The sequence below is a fragment of the Vidua macroura genome, chromosome 2 (assembly GCF_024509145.1).
Source record: "Vidua macroura isolate BioBank_ID:100142 chromosome 2, ASM2450914v1, whole genome shotgun sequence".
NCBI lineage: Eukaryota > Metazoa > Chordata > Aves > Passeriformes > Viduidae > Vidua > Vidua macroura.
This window is the reverse complement of record NC_071572.1, coordinates 41,838,751-41,857,144: the sequence shown is the minus strand read 5'-3', so window position 1 is coordinate 41,857,144 and position 18,394 is coordinate 41,838,751. Positions and strand designations below refer to the sequence as shown.

At 37.0% G+C, this 18,394-nt stretch overlaps 1 protein-coding gene across 1 annotated transcript in view; it reads left to right on the top strand.

Annotated features, from left to right (window-relative positions):
• Nucleotides 1-18,394, top strand: part of GPC6 (glypican 6) — a 726,495-nt gene that overhangs the window by 397,147 nt on the left and 310,954 nt on the right. Inside the window, exon 3 of the mRNA XM_053970101.1 lies at nt 5,555-5,946. Coding sequence (XP_053826076.1) covers nt 5,555-5,946 — 392 coding nt within the window. The remainder of the gene's footprint in view (nt 1-5,554; nt 5,947-18,394) is intronic.

The following is an 18,394-nucleotide window of genomic DNA, read 5'->3' as shown; positions in this document are numbered from 1 at the left end:
TCTGAGAAATGGAGGGATTAAAGAGGGAAGAGACTCTCATCTTTACCCACAACCTTTGAGACTGCACTTCTAAAAAATTTAGCTGCATCCAAAAGATTTTTTGGATTAAAAAGATTTTTTAATATCATGTTCTGTACAGGTCTGGAACAGTCTAAAAAGCTATCCATTAACAGATAGATAATTTCACACATACCCAAAACATAACTTGAGTATATAAATCACCTATTCTGAAATTTGCAATTATAGGACACATTTAATTATTGGACTTGTATTTCTTGGCTTTAAATGCAATGTGTATATATATTCAAAATGGGTTAAAAAAGGAGAGCAGTTTTCAACAAATCTCATCACTCTGCAGATTTTGGTTTTTTCTAATGGAAGATGAAATTTGTTTCCAATTTGTGACTGTTGAGTGTTTCTAAAGGTCAAAGCTCTAAGGAAATTTTAAAATTAGTTATTCAGGCTGACTAAAAAGTAATACCAGTGCACTGGTAGCGTTATGCAAGCAATTTGTTTGCTCTTGAATATAAAAACAAATGTAATGTCAAAACTGAGGAAGAAAAATAATCTGCTGTAAATACTCTCCTACAGCATTTTTTTTCTCAATCAGGAAGTTAAATTGAGTTCTTTTTGCTTTGTAAGGTTAGTTATTTTTTAAAGAAAGTCTCCAGAAACCTAAAGCAGTTGGAAAATGAAAAGGTATAAAATCCACAGAGGTTGATTTCACTTGAATTTCCTTGAGATAAATCACAAATTTCACTAATTGATGCCATTGTGGAATATCTTTAAAGAAAGAGAAAAGAATAAAGCCTTTGCAACAAAAAAGATTAAGATTTCACCAAAAAAAAGGCTGAAGATTTCACCAAAATATTTTCATTTCATTAATGACTTCCTGAACAAAGAAAGACAGACAGAAATAGGATGCAGGAAAAGGCTGACACTAGTATTTGTAATGAATGCAAGTATCTGTACCTAAAAAAACCCCCAAGGCATCTTTCTCTCAAAAAGCATAGTCCATTTACATTAATTCTAATATTCTCTTACCATCAGCCTTATTAGGACTAGGAAGTTCAACAGTTTGCAATAAAGTTAGGTACACCAAGTGTGCACAGGGTGTAAATACATGCACATCTTCACAGTAAGTGGTAGATCATGGTAGAATGGTAAAGACTGGTAGAATTTACATATCTAAATTCTTAGAGCTCTTGGAAAAGCAAGGCCCCCACAAGAAGGAGATCAAGGCTATGGTGCGGAACTGCCAGTAGGGTTTGGGTGTTCTTAGTCAATGATAGATGAAATCAGGATGTCGTCCTGAGCAGTGTTTTATATAAAGAATGATGTAAAATCAGGCATATATCAGGTGCACCATAGTATGTCTCCAGGTCTCAAATTCTGCTAAAAAGGAAAACTGTGCAGAATATATGATAATTAAATGAAATGACTTTTTTTGACTTTTTGGTCTTACAGCTCATGAATATATTTTTGGTTTTAGGAATTAGAAAACAAACTCTTTCTAGCTTTGCATCTTGTCCCACAGTCAGACATTGCTTTTGCTTATTACAGAGGAAAAGAAAATGCAAGGGAACTTATCAGTCTGGGAATGATCATAGAATATCCACGCCAACATAACAAAAATTTGTGTCTGTAAAAATTGCCTCTAGGTATTTGTGCATATATTTTGTTAAAAGCAATTATTATATCAGTCATGCTGCAATATTATCCCTAATCTTGATCCACTCACTTACGGTAACTACTGGTTATCACTTTGGAAATAGACCAGGTTCCATGTTGAATTGCATTATGGCACTGGTTTCCCTATGTCAAAATAGAATGAGAATGTCAACTTGCAGTTGGCAAAGTACTGTGAGAGCTAAGACATTATTTTTAATCTGTGAACTGTTCCTACCTTTCAGTAATGGACTCTAGCAATTCTGCCCTTTCGCTTTGTGACTGAGTTGTCTTATCATGGCCAAAATATTTTTAAACAATTCAGACTTCTTTTGCAGACTGTTACTATCTATCTTGCATCCTAAGTTTACAAATAATGTTTAAAAATTAAATCTGAAGTGTGATCAATGGACTGGAAACCCACCATTTAAGCATACACAGAGCATGTAATGACTTGCAATAGCAATCTTCTCTCCATCTTTTCATTATATCAATGTGCCTTAGACCTTATTCTTTTCAGCTACCTTGTAGAAGTGAACAGGCTTCCTGAGATCCTCTGGTTAATAAATTAAATCTGTATGAAAACGTGCTGGCAACAAAAGACATACATAGGATATATACTGTCATATGAATGAATCATCACTTAAAATTAGGAAAAATTATTTCCAGCATTAACACTGCTCATGACAACCTATTTTGGCAGCAAGAAAAAAATCACAAGATATATATTTTAAAACACTGCACAGCTCTGTCTCATATAGATTCTCCTCTCCCACCCTAGTACTTGAGTGCCTTCCAGAAGCACATTAAGCAACATGACTAATGTCTCTCTCATCTTCATTCTTTTACTTGAAGCTGAAAAATTACATTAGTTTTCAAAAACTACCTGCAAGTTGATGAAATATCATCTTTGCAATGAACATAAAATTTTTACATTACTGTGAAGACCATGGCAAAATTCAGCCTTTGCAGAAGCACATGCAGTTTCTTCTGATGTAAGTGAACAAGTGCTCCCTTATGCCAGGACACATATGTGTTTCTATGCATAAGCACTGCTGAGCAGACTACCTTCTTGATATATGGGAGATTTGCAGACTAAAACAGCAAGCAATCCTTCACAGCAGCATTCATTTTGCTGGATGTGAGTTGATTGAGAAATTAGCACTACATGGGAGATCTCTTTCTGTCTGGAACTAAGAAGATTTCCAATTTTGTAGTTGCTATTGATTTATTATTCTGATCCTGCATGGGGTTACTGATGCAGATAGCTCTCTTAACTGCCTTTTGTGTAAAAGTGTGCAGAAGACTAACACTCCAACTTTTTAATGGCATAATTTACCTTTAGCAGTAGCTCTCAAAGACTAGAGACCTGTAAGAAGACTAAAAGTTAAATAAATGTGCTGTTGTTTAGAGGACATTAGCTTTCCTACAGAATTAATATGTATGGCTTCACATTCGGGACTAGCACAAAATCTCTACTGGAAATGTTTGTACCACAGTAAAAATAAAGATTGTGACCAGCATGGACCACATTGTGCTGGATGCTGTACAAGCAGGGAATAAATACCTACCCCTCCCTGAAAAGTTTGGTTGTCTTCCAACAAGCTAACTATGAGACTGCTAGATAATACACCCACACAAAGAAAGAATAAACCAATAATCTCAGACAAGAGGAGCTGTCAGCAAACACAGTTAGGCTTTGCTGTGACTGACTTATGCAGTGGCATGATTCTTTAAATAAAGAGTGGGATTCCCAGTATAGCTATGGATTGTGAGGAGCTAGCATGTGAGTTGTTTATAGCAGCCTCCCAGCATATATAGGCTGTTGTCATTCAATTGCACTGGTGGGAAAGCCTGTCTCCAGCCTTAAAACAAATTTTAATCTGAGCCCCAGATTCTCTGCCATGTTTTTGCTTTCTGGATTGTGTGACTGAAGAATTAGATGTATTCAGCAGTGCAGTCAGTGTGCATTATTTCTAGAAGAAGAAATGCTGAATGTACAAAATAGTAATCATGGTGATTTAGATGTCAAAGACACCACTAGATCGGGGCTAGCAGTGAAAAACAGCTTTGTTTCACTTTCCTCTTAAACAGAAGCCTATATGTTGTAGACTTCTAATTATTTTATTTGGCAACAAAATTTTTAATGTGGATGTCTCTTTTTTCTTCCCCTTTTTTTTCTTTTTTTTTTTACTTTTCCCTACATAAACTATTTGGCAAAAGCATATCCTTTTCCAAATGCAATTTAGTCCTTCTGAAGAGCTGCAGTTTTAATGACAGTTTAGACATTGATATATTTATTAGACGATATTTTCCCTTTAATAAATGCTTTGATGTAGCAAGTATGTTCTCAGTGTTCTGTGTGTACATTTCCATAATAACCCCTTTCCAGTTATCTGTGAGATCAAAGGCTGCAGCTCTGCGCAACTTCTGCCAAAAATAAGAGATTCTTTTCTTACTGAGTTTTTGTAGCCTGGTCCACAGTATTCAATGGATTCTGCTTCCATCTGATCACAGTTGCAAACCCTCAAATTTAGTGTAGATTTTTTCTTACTTAGTCTTAATTTTTGTCCTGTCTTTAGCATTGCAGTGGTTCTGCATTTTTATAAGTCACTGTAGCCATAGCAGTGCCCTGTGTTAAAGGACTATTCACATCATAGCATTAGCCAAGAGTGTGAGAAGTCAGCACATCCCTGCAGTTAGCACACACAGATGTGTCTATGGGCAGTGACCACAAATTAAGAATCTGGTATCCCAGACTTGGTGTGTGATGAATCCTGCTTCACTGCAAATCATTTAATTGCAGCAAATACACATTTTGCCAAAGGTTTTCCCATTTCTGCCTTGCTGTCTGCAATGCTTAATTCACAAACCACAGCAGTTACAGGACTCTTTTCCAAGAAGATTTACAGCAAGCCATGTAAAAAGATGGGATCTTCTGAAAGCCAGGAGATACTATGCCTGCTTTGGTTAGCTGGGTTTAAAGAACTGTTGTATATGCTCAGTGAATTTTTTGGGAAATCCTAAGTACCATATTGTAATTAAAAAATCTGAACAGAAGAGATGATTACATATTTCTACTTTATCCCATGGGCTCAGTTTCCAGTAAGAATAATTTCCACAAGCCAAAATTTAGAAATTGTTTATGGTTTAGGCCTCAGTAGATTAAAGGCACCAAAGCAGTTGTCTGAAATCCTTTCAAGAAAACCTTAATGCCTGCATCTCCAAAATAAACAACCAGCACAGACTGGAATTAGCAGGATGGTTGTGACATGACTGGTGGAGGGTTCTAGCACTGCTCTTCAGCAAAGTAAAAAATTATTAAATACACTAACATTTTTTACCATTACCTAAACATGTGACAATTTTAAGGATCCTTCTCATTTCCACTGGTTTCTTTCAAGTTCTTTTCAAGAATATATGCAAATAAGTGTTCAGATTTATTTCCATGATTTGCTTCTACACTGTAAAGGCTTGATCAAAGTGGAATCTAAATTCTAAAATCATTAAATTTTCAGTTAAATCATCATATTAGTGACTACTTTTAGCTTAGAGGATTTAGTTTAATGGTTGTGGAGGGACAGGGATTGCTGTGTTCAAATAGTACATGAAGAAGTGGAACTACCCTCACTGAAGTTCTTTTAAATGGGTTTTTCTGCTCAGTGTTATAGGTTCTACATCTTTTGACCATGATAGGGAATTCAGTTTGTACTCTATTTTTCTTAACTTCTAAATAGAGCTATTTCCTATCCAAATGATGAATTTAGCTAGTAAAGTGCTGTGGTATCAACCTATTAAGACAAATTATGATGAGTTAGGAATGCAATAAGAAGACCCTTCGTACCTTACTATTATGGCCACTAACACCTGCTGGTTTTCCCTGCAGAGTTTTTCCGAGAACTTCTGGAGAACGCGGAGCGATCCTTGAACGACATGTTTGTCCGGACGTACGGCATGCTGTACATGCAGAACTCTGAGGTGTTCCAGGACCTCTTCACGGAGCTGAAGCGCTATTACACAGGAGGCAACGTGAACCTGGAGGAAATGCTGAACGACTTCTGGGCTCGGCTGTTGGAGCGGATGTTCCAGCTTATAAACCCCCAGTACCATTTCAGTGAGGACTACCTGGAGTGTGTAAGCAAGTACACAGACCAGCTGAAGCCCTTTGGAGATGTGCCCAGGAAGCTGAAGGTTCAAGTGACTAGAGCGTTCATTGCTGCACGCACCTTTGTTCAGGGGCTGACAGTAGGCAGAGAGGTTGCGAACAGAGTATCCAAGGTAATCTAAAATCAGGATGGGTTTTTTTTATCTTGAATTTGTTCTCAGCTTGCCAGACAATTGAAATCTCTCTTTATGCTTTTTTTATTTTTTTCTTTTCAGTACAAGGAAGTGTGTTTGGTTGGTTTTTATGCCTACCAATGTATCCATCTTAAGTTCATAAATAGGGACAATGGCTGTTTTCAGTTCCTTCTGAGGATATTAAGGCAATACTGTCTGGAAAGCATTTCTCTGTGCTTAGGACACAGTGAAATACCAATATACATCAATGTTATAGCATGGTAATGATTGTCATTTGTAATTCAAAACTGGCTACATATATAAAAGATGGGGATTAGATCAGAATTTAAATGTTTTGAGCAAATTTATTCTGCTGTTCATGAGGAAAGTACAGCACTCACAGCATTCATTCATCATGCAACTGGGTGATGGATTTTGTTACAAATGTCTAGTCATGTTTCTGATGAGAAAATAGACAAACAGTGACACCTCCGAAGCTTGAGCTTTCCCAAAGGATGGTTTGACTCACATTTATTTTAGTTTTAATTATTTATCTATGCAAATATTTATGACAATTATAATCCTTGAGGGCTTCACATAATTAAAGAAAAAAAAAAAAAACATGCAAAAATAACCCATCTGGGCACCACAAATATGCCTGAATGACTTTCTCTTATACAATATTTCAAAATCAGGTATACTTTTCTGAATTGGTGTTCCAGCTAGATAGTTGTTCTGTGATCTCACTATTTCACAGTCCTCATAGTGTATTTGGACCTTGAATTCTGAAATACTTTCATGAGATCCACTGTGAAATGCTCAAATACTCACTTCTGAACAATAAGTGTGTGAGTGATTTGGATGCTTGGCCCATCCAATACTTTCCCACATTTACAAACCTAAGCCACTCCTCTGCCTCAAGAGGACCATCTCATTTGCTTCATTTAAACCACATTCAGAAGGTGAGGTAGAGCCGATACATTTTAAAGTAGACTGCAACTCAAGCACTCAACAAGACGGGGCTTTTAAACTTCTCTTAACCTGTGTTATGTGATATTTTGCAATTACAAGTTGAGAAGCCATGGAGCTGGAAATGTAGTCAGGAAGGGAGAGCCTGATTTTATGTCTAGGAGACTGCATGGGAGAAAAAGGTCATTTTGCACTTAAAATTCAATTGATGAGATATGTGATCCTTGCTAGTCAGCTAGAACCAAAGTCTCTTCCTCCAAGTGCCTTCTGGAGCTTCAGGGTTGCCTTTCTTTGATTTCTGGCACTGTCAGTTCTTGCAGTCTTTCTGAATGGTGTCAGGGTATTGCTGTGAAACCCCAGGCTGCCTAGTCTAGCTGGGGGCAGATGCAGCCTTTTAGCCTCTAAATGTGCAGAATGCACATATCTACAGCCCCAGATTTCCTCTGAAGTGCGATGGTGTCCCTGGGGGTCAGGTTCTAAGTGAAAGTACAGAGTTCTGATGTCATTGTTGTCAGCAGTCGTTAGGTCTTGCTGGATCAGACTGTAGAGAGTAAGCTGCGTAATTCATGTAATAGATGCATAATTTGTGAATCCCTCACAGATTAAGGTCTGAATTGTCTGCTGAGATGTCACTTTCCCTGTGTATGTACATGGCTGTACAGAATGTGCAGGTGTCTTCTCTGTCACATATCCAGGAAATGTTTTCCTCTCAGCCTCTGGGCTTTGGGTACATAAGCCCTCTCAAGAAAAAGGTTTATAACAAGATCACTAAATGATCCTATGATCCTGTAATAAGAACTGCTAGCTCTGCAATGATACAGTGGGTCTTTTCAGTTGAAGGTGATTACAATAGCTCAATAGTGCTTCTGTTGTTTGTTTGTTTGTTTTTTTTTCCTTTTAACATGAATGAAACCCTTGAAATCATCGTTAAAAGGGTTCAGTGGGTGGTGCAAGACACAACAGTGTCTTTATAGACATATAGTGATACTCCATTAGACTACATCTAGAGCTGTGTTCAGTTTTTGGTTCTTCTTGCACAAAAAATACATTGACTGGATTACTTGTCCTTGAGCCTGTGGAACTGGGTCTTCTTCATTCTGGAGAAGAGGTTACTTCAAGGGCACAGCAGTTGCTCCTGGTGCCGCTAGGGAGGTCATTAAAGAAATGCAGCAAAGCTCTTCACAGTGGGGCATGGTGTGATATGATGGGCGTGAGTTGAAGCATTTCCTCTTGTCCTATCACAGCAGGCCCTAATAAAATTCCCATCCCCATCTTTCTTATAAATGCCATTTAAGTGCTAGAAGGTTAATAAGATCTGCCTGGAGCTTCTCTCCTCCAAGCTGAACAACCCCAAATCCCTCATGTCTTCATAGGTGAGGTGCTCCAGCCCTCTGACCAGTTTTGTGGCCCTCCTCTGGACCCAGTACAACAGGTCCATGTCTTTCCTGAGATGCTGAGAATTCCGGAGCTGGATTTATTAATCCAGGTGGGGTCTTCTCTGAGAGCAGAGTACAGGTGACCTGCTGGTCACATTTCTTTAGGATAATTATTCTGTGATCCTATTAAAAAATTAATAAAATCAACATTGTGCTTAAATGTAGAATACACTTTGATTGCAGGATACACTTTGATATTAAAATCTTGGTGGCTGTATTCATACCCACAGCATATGCAAAACAATTTCTGGCCTTAGGGACTTTGTGTTACATGCAGCCTGGTGAGGCAGATACGAAGAGCCCCAAGTGGCACCAAATATTCAAGATTAATAATTGTCCTGTGGAAAGGCTGTGATTACTCTGAGAATGAATCATTTGTTGCCATATCATAACTGTGGACATTTATGCTGGTTTATCTACTGTAGAAAATGACAAATCCTTTTCTTTAAACATAATTTTAAAAGACTACAACCATTTCTTAGAGTTAGCACATAGCTGCAACCAAAAATGAGAGAGGTAAACATCTTTTGTTGCTATTTTGAAAGTCATCCAAATTCAGCACAGATTTATTTCTCATTGTACTCTAATATTGAGAGATTCTGTGATAAGGATGCCACATCTGGATAAATCAGGAGAAATGAATAAAGACAGAAAATGAAAGGAAGAACTGTTGCAGTTCTATAAAATCCTTTGTCCATTCTCTGCTCTGGCTGGGAACAGAGGGGGATCTTCTACCTGCAAAATCACAAGCTTAAAAGATTTTCTGCTTTCTATTTGTGGACCCATTATTTCACTGAACCGCCACTGACATAGAAAAATGTTGAGCCTACACCTTAAACACCATGAGAAAGAGTGACTAATGAGAAAGTTGGTAACAACATCTCCTTCAGGCCATTACTGTCTCATTGTCTTCTGGACCATTTCTGTAGAGGGTTGGTGGGTCACACACAAAGGATTTGTTCCCTCTCTAATGTCAGGGACTATCCTTTCTAACGATTTTTCCTCAGAGAGGTTGTAATGTCTGAAAACAATGCAGGCATTGTATTCCTTGCAAAGGAGCTACACTTCCTTTTTTTCGATGAAGTGTGTGCTCAAGCACTCTCAAAGGAGACAACACATATCAGAAACATTTTCCTCTTACAATAGGATTTTGCAGTTTAGCAATTTGCTTGTCAGTGAGATTATAATTTAGTAAATCACACTTAGATAAATGGGGAGGGAGGTTGATTAGGACATCTTATTTTTGTAATTTTTTTAAAATATTATATTTCAGTTGCAAGCAGACACAGTTGCTTCCATCTGCCTGAAGTTTTATTACGCTGTTTTAGTTGAACAGTATTTTCATGATCTCTAAGTCTAATTACAATTTTTAATCTTCAGAGATTTTTAAATGTTTTTATTTCTTATTCTAATGCATTAAATTTCTCAGTGCTGTGTTGCTATGCTGCTTAGATCTCCACTCAGTGCAGTATATTTCTACTGGCTTGAATGGACCAGCTTGCTAAATTATATATATATTCTAGAAAGTTATATAGGCATATAAGCAAAAAGTAATTATTTCTTAAATTGAGAAAATTAACTCTTTATTTAAATCAATTTATTCATTAATATAGAAGAATTCCTAAAAATATCTCAAGTTGAAAAGTCCCTGTAAAGATCATTGAATCCAACTCCCTGCTGCTTGCAGGACTAACTAGAAAAAAAACATATGACTAAAAGCTTTATCCAGATGCTCCTTGAACTCTGACAGGCTTGGTTCCATGACCTCTTTCCTGGGGAGACTGTTCCAGTTACCAGTCATCCTCTCAGTGAAGAACCTTTTCCTGATGTCCAATCTGAACTTGCCCTGATGCAGGTTCAATATGTAATATTCAATATGCAACATCAGAACTGCCATTTTGGTTATGTCAAAAGTCTGTTTAGTTGATTTTACCTCAGTGGCAGTAGTTTAAAGGTCAGTATAGGAGCAGAGCTTCTCAACTAGTATACTTTCTTAAGCTGTAGGTAGTAGATGTTTATGGACATTTTGAACTACAGTTTCAGAAATAATTAGTTAAATTTTCTACTACCTGTTTTTTTCAGTACTTCGTTAAGTTCTAAAAACCTGGCTTTTCTGTTTTGATACCTTTTGGTTAAAAAAAAATAGTTTTGTCCTTCCCTGTTCCTCTATAAAAATATAGCATATTAACATGTTATTGTTATTAAATTTGTTTTCAACTTTTTTCCTAGATAAAATAAATAAATGAACTAAACAAAAACAAACAAACAAAAAAAAAAAAGGGAAAGAAAAAAAAACCCACCAAGCCTTCCTGACAAGCTGTGATTTAGTATCTACTGTTAAGCTGGAGGAGCTGCAGAAAATATTTCTGCAGTTGCTCTTAGGTGTGATTACCAATACTGTGATAGAAAAGACATATGCATACTTTTCATGTGCATCTTTTACTGTGTCTGAGCTCTGGACACTTTGTGAAAAAATAATGCTAAGTTATTCTCTCTGTCCCTAAACAAAGCATTCTCAGTTATCTTAATAATCCCTTTGAACTGTCACTGAGTGGTGGAGGGGGTAAGCAGAAAAACACACGGGGAATTAAAATTCTTAAACAAAAGGGTCCAGGATTTCCAGGCGCATGTGATTCCTGAAATACTTTTCCCAAATATATTAACAGCTGAATTACAACAATTATCACTCAGTCTTTCCTTGGGAACTGGTTCTGTTTTATATATGCCTCGTTTGGTTCAGAACTCTTCCTTATTTAATGAAAAAAATCATCTTCATTGGCTCTTGCACTAAACCTGCCTAACTAGGAATAGCAAGTGAGTGCAGAATACTTTTATTTACAGAGATCTAGGGGTTTAGTTATTATTTGCTAGTTTTGCTTTTCTCTAAGTTTGGCCATTTTGTGGTTTTGGGTTTTGTTTGTTTGTTTGTTTGTTTGTTTTGGGTTGTTTTGTCTGAATTTGTGCACTTTCTTCCCATTGTATATTTGGCTTAGGAAAAGAAGAATTTTTCTGAGTTTGGCTTTGACTTTCACACTTGAAAATTCATGCTACCAGCAACCAAAGTAGTCTTTATACCAGGAGTAAAGTGAAGCTTAGCTCAGGGGCATCATTAAGAGCAGTTAGTGATTTTGTTAGTGGCATGAACATCAAAGATTTGTGACCCAACCACTAAGAACTTATTTAATTAATGCATTTGAATATTAATTGTCATTTGTTACAAAATAAAAAGAGACTGTTACAATACTTTTCTCATTGTATGGCATAGGCTATATATCTCCTTCTTTTTAAACCAATTAAAACCATTCATCCCCTGAATATTATTAAATTATGTTAATATCAGACTTCTTATTAGGAACCTAGTGATATATGAGCAAAGTGAAATAAATTCAGTAATACAATTATAAGGTTAAACCTAAGATTAGTAGTGAAAAGCAGTCCCTAATAATTGCCTGTGATTACTTCTACTTGCAGAATGCCAGGCCACTGCTTTTCTAATACACTGAATCAATATTCTTACAAACTCTGCTTTTCATGGTTTATAAATAAACATTCAACATTTTGTGAGAGGCATAAATAAAGGCCAATATTGAATGACACAGTGATTCAGAATGTAATTATTGCAGGGGGGAGGGAATATGACATGGTGATAAGTCAGGTAATTAAAAGCCTAAACAAATTGTACTTTAAGCCTGGAAAATGTGATTTGCAGGGTGTGACAGATAAAGAGCTATGTGTCCTATATATTTTAACTTCATTGGCTGAAGAGATTTGGCTTGTTAAAGTCACACAAGGAAAGGAAATCTAAAAAGACTATGGTTTTCAGCTTTAATCCTCAGTTCAAACTGTTGGTTTAGGAACAGCCCAGCTGAGCAAGCAGAGATTTTATGATTGTGTTTCTACCTGTTGTTTTAAAGTTTTTTTCAGTCATTAATTCTTTGAGTTTTCATTGAATTAACATATATTTACAAGAACTGGAACACACTGTGACATGAATGGGGCCACATTCTTTTTTCCTCTTCCTCTCCCTTGGTGTTCCTCAGGCAGGGAGCCCAAGGATTATCCAGCCAGGGGAGTTTCAGAGCTCTAATGTGTCTGTGGCACAAAAGCAGGAGTGAATTGTATCCACACTTGAGTTCTTTCTGGGAAGTATCCTTTGAACTTAAGTTCAGCTGTGCTGAATATCTTTCCTTCTTTTTTTGGAAAGAAAAAGCACATAAACTGATCTAGTTAATTGCACACATTTCATGGAGAAATGAAACAAATGCCTTGCAGATATCCCAGACATACTGCAGGTGCACTGATCTATTTTCCACTTTGTGTGCCCTGGAATCATCAGATGTTCCAGAAGAGCAGTTCAGGAGAAAAGGCCTAAGATGAAACAGCAGCTTCAACAAAAGGAAAAAGGCAGTAGGAGGTCTACAAAAGCTGTAGTCTATGTCCTACCTATGAGAATTGTCAGATATAATCCAGCCTGGCCTCTCCATTTCATAGGTCTTTAGACATCATTCAGCTACCTTGGTATTGAACTTAATAACCCAAGTTTAACTGAGTCATGTTGCTCAGTAAGACAGTCAGTCTTGCTGAGTATCCCTCTAGGTAGGCCTGCTGTTTGGGTTTATTCCTACTGTGTGCCACATCACATCTCAGAATCCAAAGCAGTCCTGTCTTTTTGGATTTTTTGTGTCATTCATAAACAGAGCTCTTCGGATTGCAGCTCTTTTGCTCACTTTGTGTTTTGGGTTTTGCTCAATGCCTACTGCATAGCAAATACCCTTTAGTTCAGCTTTGCATGAAACTTCTAACTATAAATTAAGAACTGTAATGAGACTATTTTAGTTTAACAACATTATTATACACTGTCGTGATCCATTAGAAAATTAATTGTTTTAATCAACGTTTTTGCAGGATTGCTGAGAGGCACATTTTGCACACAATTGTTCAAAATTCTCACATCAGATCTATTTACCACCTACAAAAGATGTTGATATGGCACCTGAAGAAAATATATTAAGAAAAAAAATTAGAACTTTTTCAGAGACATTCCTGGAAAAAAGGATGTATCCTAATGTATATCATGATACATGGTCAAGTCATAATAAAAATAATGGTGAAGAAACAAAGCTCAACTAGGAGCTTGCTGACACCACTGTATTTAGAAATTCTGCAATTAATCTTACAGCAGGTTTTACAATTTTGCAGTTATAGCACAGGGAAGTGAAAGAAAATTCAGAGGAATCAAATGGAAATAAGAAGGAGATTAAAAAGTCTGAAGGTTAAGCAATGCAAGGGGATCTAGATCATCTTACAAATTTATGACTTTTTAGAATGACTCCTTTTACAGGTTGTCTTAATTCTGTGTCAAAGACAGCCTATGGAAGCACTGGTTTTCAATCATGATTTGAGAAAAGCAATTAATTTTATTTCTCATGTGAGCCAGAAGCAGAAAACAAATCCTAATAAGTTATTTGGCCTTCAGGTTTCTGTGGAAAACATTAGCCAAGAAACTATCTGATTTACCTAAAATGCATCAGGAATTACTAACAGGAATTTAAATTCATATCCGCTTAAATGTTGCAGTCAACCAAGTCATCAGGAAAATAGTGAAGAAGTCAAATTTCTTTGAGACTTTCAGATAATTTAGTCTGAAATCAACAAAGGATCTAAGTTCAATTCTCAGTTATTCAGGGGTGAGTTACAACTGGCTTTATTGGCTGCTTAAGTCTTGCATCTCAAAATATATCTCAGACAAAAAAAAAAAAAAAAGATGGTGTGAACATAGGAATACAAAATGAAGAACTTAATTGTCAGGAAAATAATTCTGGTCATCTGTGAAATTTTAAACTTATCCACATACTCCAGTGTCTACTTCTTATGGGAGATTTTATGATACAAGCTTGCTAAGTTTTTCCCATAATCTTTTCTGGAAAAGATGAAATGTCACTTTCATTTGGTCTACATGCTTAAGAACATCTTTGCTCTTGCTCCTTCTTTTTTCCTCCTTCTCCTTTTATTTTTAAGCCCTTAAAAAGAATTGAGTTCTTGAGAAAAAATTAAATGTACCAGACCAAACTGGGGAAAAAAAAGAGCTTTGAATAAGATGAGAGGATTTAGCTGACCTCAGATGAACACTTATCACCTTTAAGTGGCCAAGAGCAGAAATTAAGAATATAGAGTGAGGATTTTAATGCAACACATGCCTTCATGTCCTTCATAATGCTTTGGCATCCTTTGGCCACTGGTGTAAAAGACTTTGCAGCTGCCCAACACCTTAGTAGAGTTTTAGCCTGCAAACAACTTTCCCATTCCTGAATATTTTTTTTTTCTTTTAAAGCTGCCAGAGATATTTTGATATCCTGGACTGTCCTGACACTGTGCAAGTCTGACTTCTTTGATTTTAGAAGGTTTAGCAATTTTGTATGAATACAGTAGTGAATAAATTGCTGGATTTCTTCAGGAAGCACATACAGGCTCTCTACTTAACCCCCACTTACATGATCTTCAGTATCAATCAGCAACAGAATTGCATCTACACTTGCCTGTTGTGTTCTTCATCTCACAGTGCTTTCATTCATGTTCATGTGTTGGCATTATCTGTAGATCCAGAAGCGAGTGTGTATGAGACAATTGCTGGCCAGCTGACAAAGCTGAGCAGGACTAGTGCACTCTAACTTGCATTTCTTGAGTCAGCTCTCTGCATACTGAGTTGTTACGCAGAACCATCAGCAGCTCTCTCCACAGAGATGACACCCATCTAATTGTGCTATTTCAAATGGAGGTTTTATGTACCTAATTGGTAGAGAGAAGCCTGAGGTGCCAAAGATATTATCTGAATTTCACAAAATCACCTTAAGTGTTTAAACAGTACCAGAAAGTGAGAAATGACAACCTGTGTTCTTCTTTCCTCCAGCAATTTACTGATTCAGGAGTTTCACCACTCTCTGTAGATGTGATGGAACACCAAGTCAGCTGCTATGAATCCTGTTTTTCAGACATGTGCCAAAACAAGTGAATGCATATGGATTTAAGTGTTTGGTCGTCTCTCTCTGAGGAATGCAATAATTGACCTGCTTCAGTCTGTGGCATCCAAGCTGCAGTAACTCATTCCAGTCCAAGCCTAGGAGCCATGGAAACATGTATGGAAAAACTGCTCAGCTCAACTGCCATCTTCTTTTAGGTCTAAGGTCTTCTATGGGAATTTGGTTGGATCTGGCCACAATGCCTTTTATACCTGCCTATTTCCTAGTCAATGAAAGAATTATTAGAGGTATTTATTTGTCTGATTTCTTCAGGCTAAATCTATGTTTTGTTGTTGCCGGCTTTACCTGATCATATTAATATTAAAGTGCCATTCAATCAATTGTTTACTTGAAACAACTATTTAATTTTGTGTGCTACTGTGCAAAGGATAGCATGAATGGGGGGAAAAAATCAGTTTTCCTCCAAACTGAGTGTTAGTTTTGAATTTGCACTGACATTTTCTTTGAACAAGTGGCGGCTACTTTATCAGTTAGCTTGAAATGCAGCAGAGAGACAGCTCACAGCTGCTGTCTTTGGTCCTCGAGATCCTAAAGTAAACTTCAAGATAAACTGATACCACATAGGGTATAGGAAGACAGAACCAAAACATGTTCCGAAAGCACCTGGAAACCTACCCAGCATAAGTAAGGTGTAGTTTTATAGGAAAAATAAGCCACCGATTATCTTTCATCATCTCACCTCTGTTTGTAAGTAACAGTGCAGATCTGCTTTTCAAGGACATTGTATAGAATCAAAACACAAGAAAAACTGCCATCAGAAACTTTTACACTGGTCCTCAAAACTGAAGTACTTTTGTGAGCCCTCTGAATGTTTCCTGGCCATAAGTGCAAGGTTAAAGAAATCTCTTAATACAACATTTTTAGTGTTATATAATTTTTTATATATCATCAACATCTAAAACTATGATAGAATATGCCAAATGGAAATTAATGCAATTCAGTTCTTCACTTAAATCAGAGTTAAAATTTTGGTTGAAGAATGTTTGCAGATTTATTTATACCTTCCAAAGTTAACAGAGGAAGTTGGCTGCCAGTCTCTACCATAATGCAAATACTTTTTCTTCCATATGGTTACAGAAATACATTTTTTAAATATTAGGAGTATGAAATAATAATTTATACAATAAATTTTATTCAAAAAAAGAAAGGAGGGAGAGGAGTCTGGACCCAGACAGTGAAATGTTAATACCAAAATGGCTCAACTGTCTTACTGTTATCCTGACCCCAAAGAAAGCATCCTATGGCCATATCATATTTTCAGTCTGATTCCCTAAAACTGCTTTTGAGAGAAATGTCTTCTACACTTAGACTAGTACTGAAGAACTGTGAATATACATATATTCCTACAATGCATATTTTATATGTGAAATCTATTCTCTATTTAAGATTCGGTGTGTGCCTTCTGCTCTTCCTCCCACTTTCACTCCTTTTGACTGAATCAGTAAAAGGTACCTTAGCCATTGACTTCAATGTGAACTTGATTAGGGTATGATTTTTCAGATTTCTATAAAACCAGGTTGAAAATAAAGGTTTTAAGGTAAAGGTCTTTACAGGGAGATTGAAGAACTTACTGATGGAAACATTGCTGAGGAAATTTGGGTAGAATAAGAGATTTGCAGTCAGGAAATGACCATTTAAAGGCACAAGAACAGCACTACATGTAAACATAGATAAAATGTTTATAAACTGTCTGTATGTAATATCATTTGCATAAATTCATCATTAGTGGAATTTCAGGCACATGATATTTTAGTTTAGCACACTGTAGAAGTTTAATACATTTCTGAAGCTTATAGCCTTACCTGCCACCAGGAGCATGCCCCAAATAGGGGAACACAGTGTTCACAGTTTCTAAGGGCAATTCCTGAGATTGCCAGTGATCTGAATATGAGCTGACAGTGTGCCCAGGTGGCCAAGAAGGCCAGTGGCATCCTGGCTTTTATCAGCAATAGTGTGGCCAGCAGGACCAGGGCAATGATTGTCCCCCTGTACTTGGCAGTGCTGAGGGCACACCTTGGGTATTGGGTCTGTTTGGGTTCCTCACTACAAACAGACACTGAGGAGCTGAAGCTGAAGAAAGGCAATGAAGCTGGTAAAAGCTCTGGAGCACAAGTCCTGTGAGGAGCAGCTGAGGGATCTGGGGTTCTTTAGCTGGAGAAAAGGAGGCTCAGGGGAGACCTTATCACTCTCTGCAACCACCTGAAAGGAGGGTGTAGCCAGGTAGGGGTCAGCCTTTTCTTCCAAGTATGAAACAATGGGATGAGAGGAAACATCAAGTTGCACAAGAGAAAGTTTAGATTGCATATTAGGAAAAACTTCTTAATGGAGAGGGTTGTCAAGCATTGAGACAAGCTGCCTAGGGAAGTGGTTCAGTCACCACATGTAGATGTGGCCCTCAGGCACATGTTTTACTGGTGGATTTGGCAGTATTAATTTAATGGAGTCAATGATCTTGAAGATCTTTTCCAACCTAAACAAGTTCTATCAGTCTATCATACTATACATACACACACACACACACATACACAAAATTAATAAGCCTTGACCCATATATTGTATTAATAGTACTGATAGTGTGAGGTAGAACTTATGCAATGCGGTGTCTAAAGCACTAAGTTATTCTTGCTGCTGACTAAGATATGGCATGGAATAGATTGTCACTTAGCGGGAGAAATAAACATGTTAACTAAATGTATTGGATTATTTTCTTTTTTGACTATCAAAATTATTTTCCTGGTGACTGTGTATTGGTCCTTAGTAGGAGGAGTAAGTACCTATCAAGGAAAGATTAGATTCACAGGTGTCATGTTGGCAGCTAAAGGAGTGGGAGAACTTTCTGTGTTGCACGAGAGGTGAACTGGATGAGCTTCCTTTGCACAGACTTGTAGCTGTTGAGGTTCAGTCACCTGTACTTATGATCAAATATATTTCAAAATACTAATAGAAAGAGGGGACTAAAGTGTATATAAGACTATAAGCACCCACCAAACTAGCTGCAGGTAATGG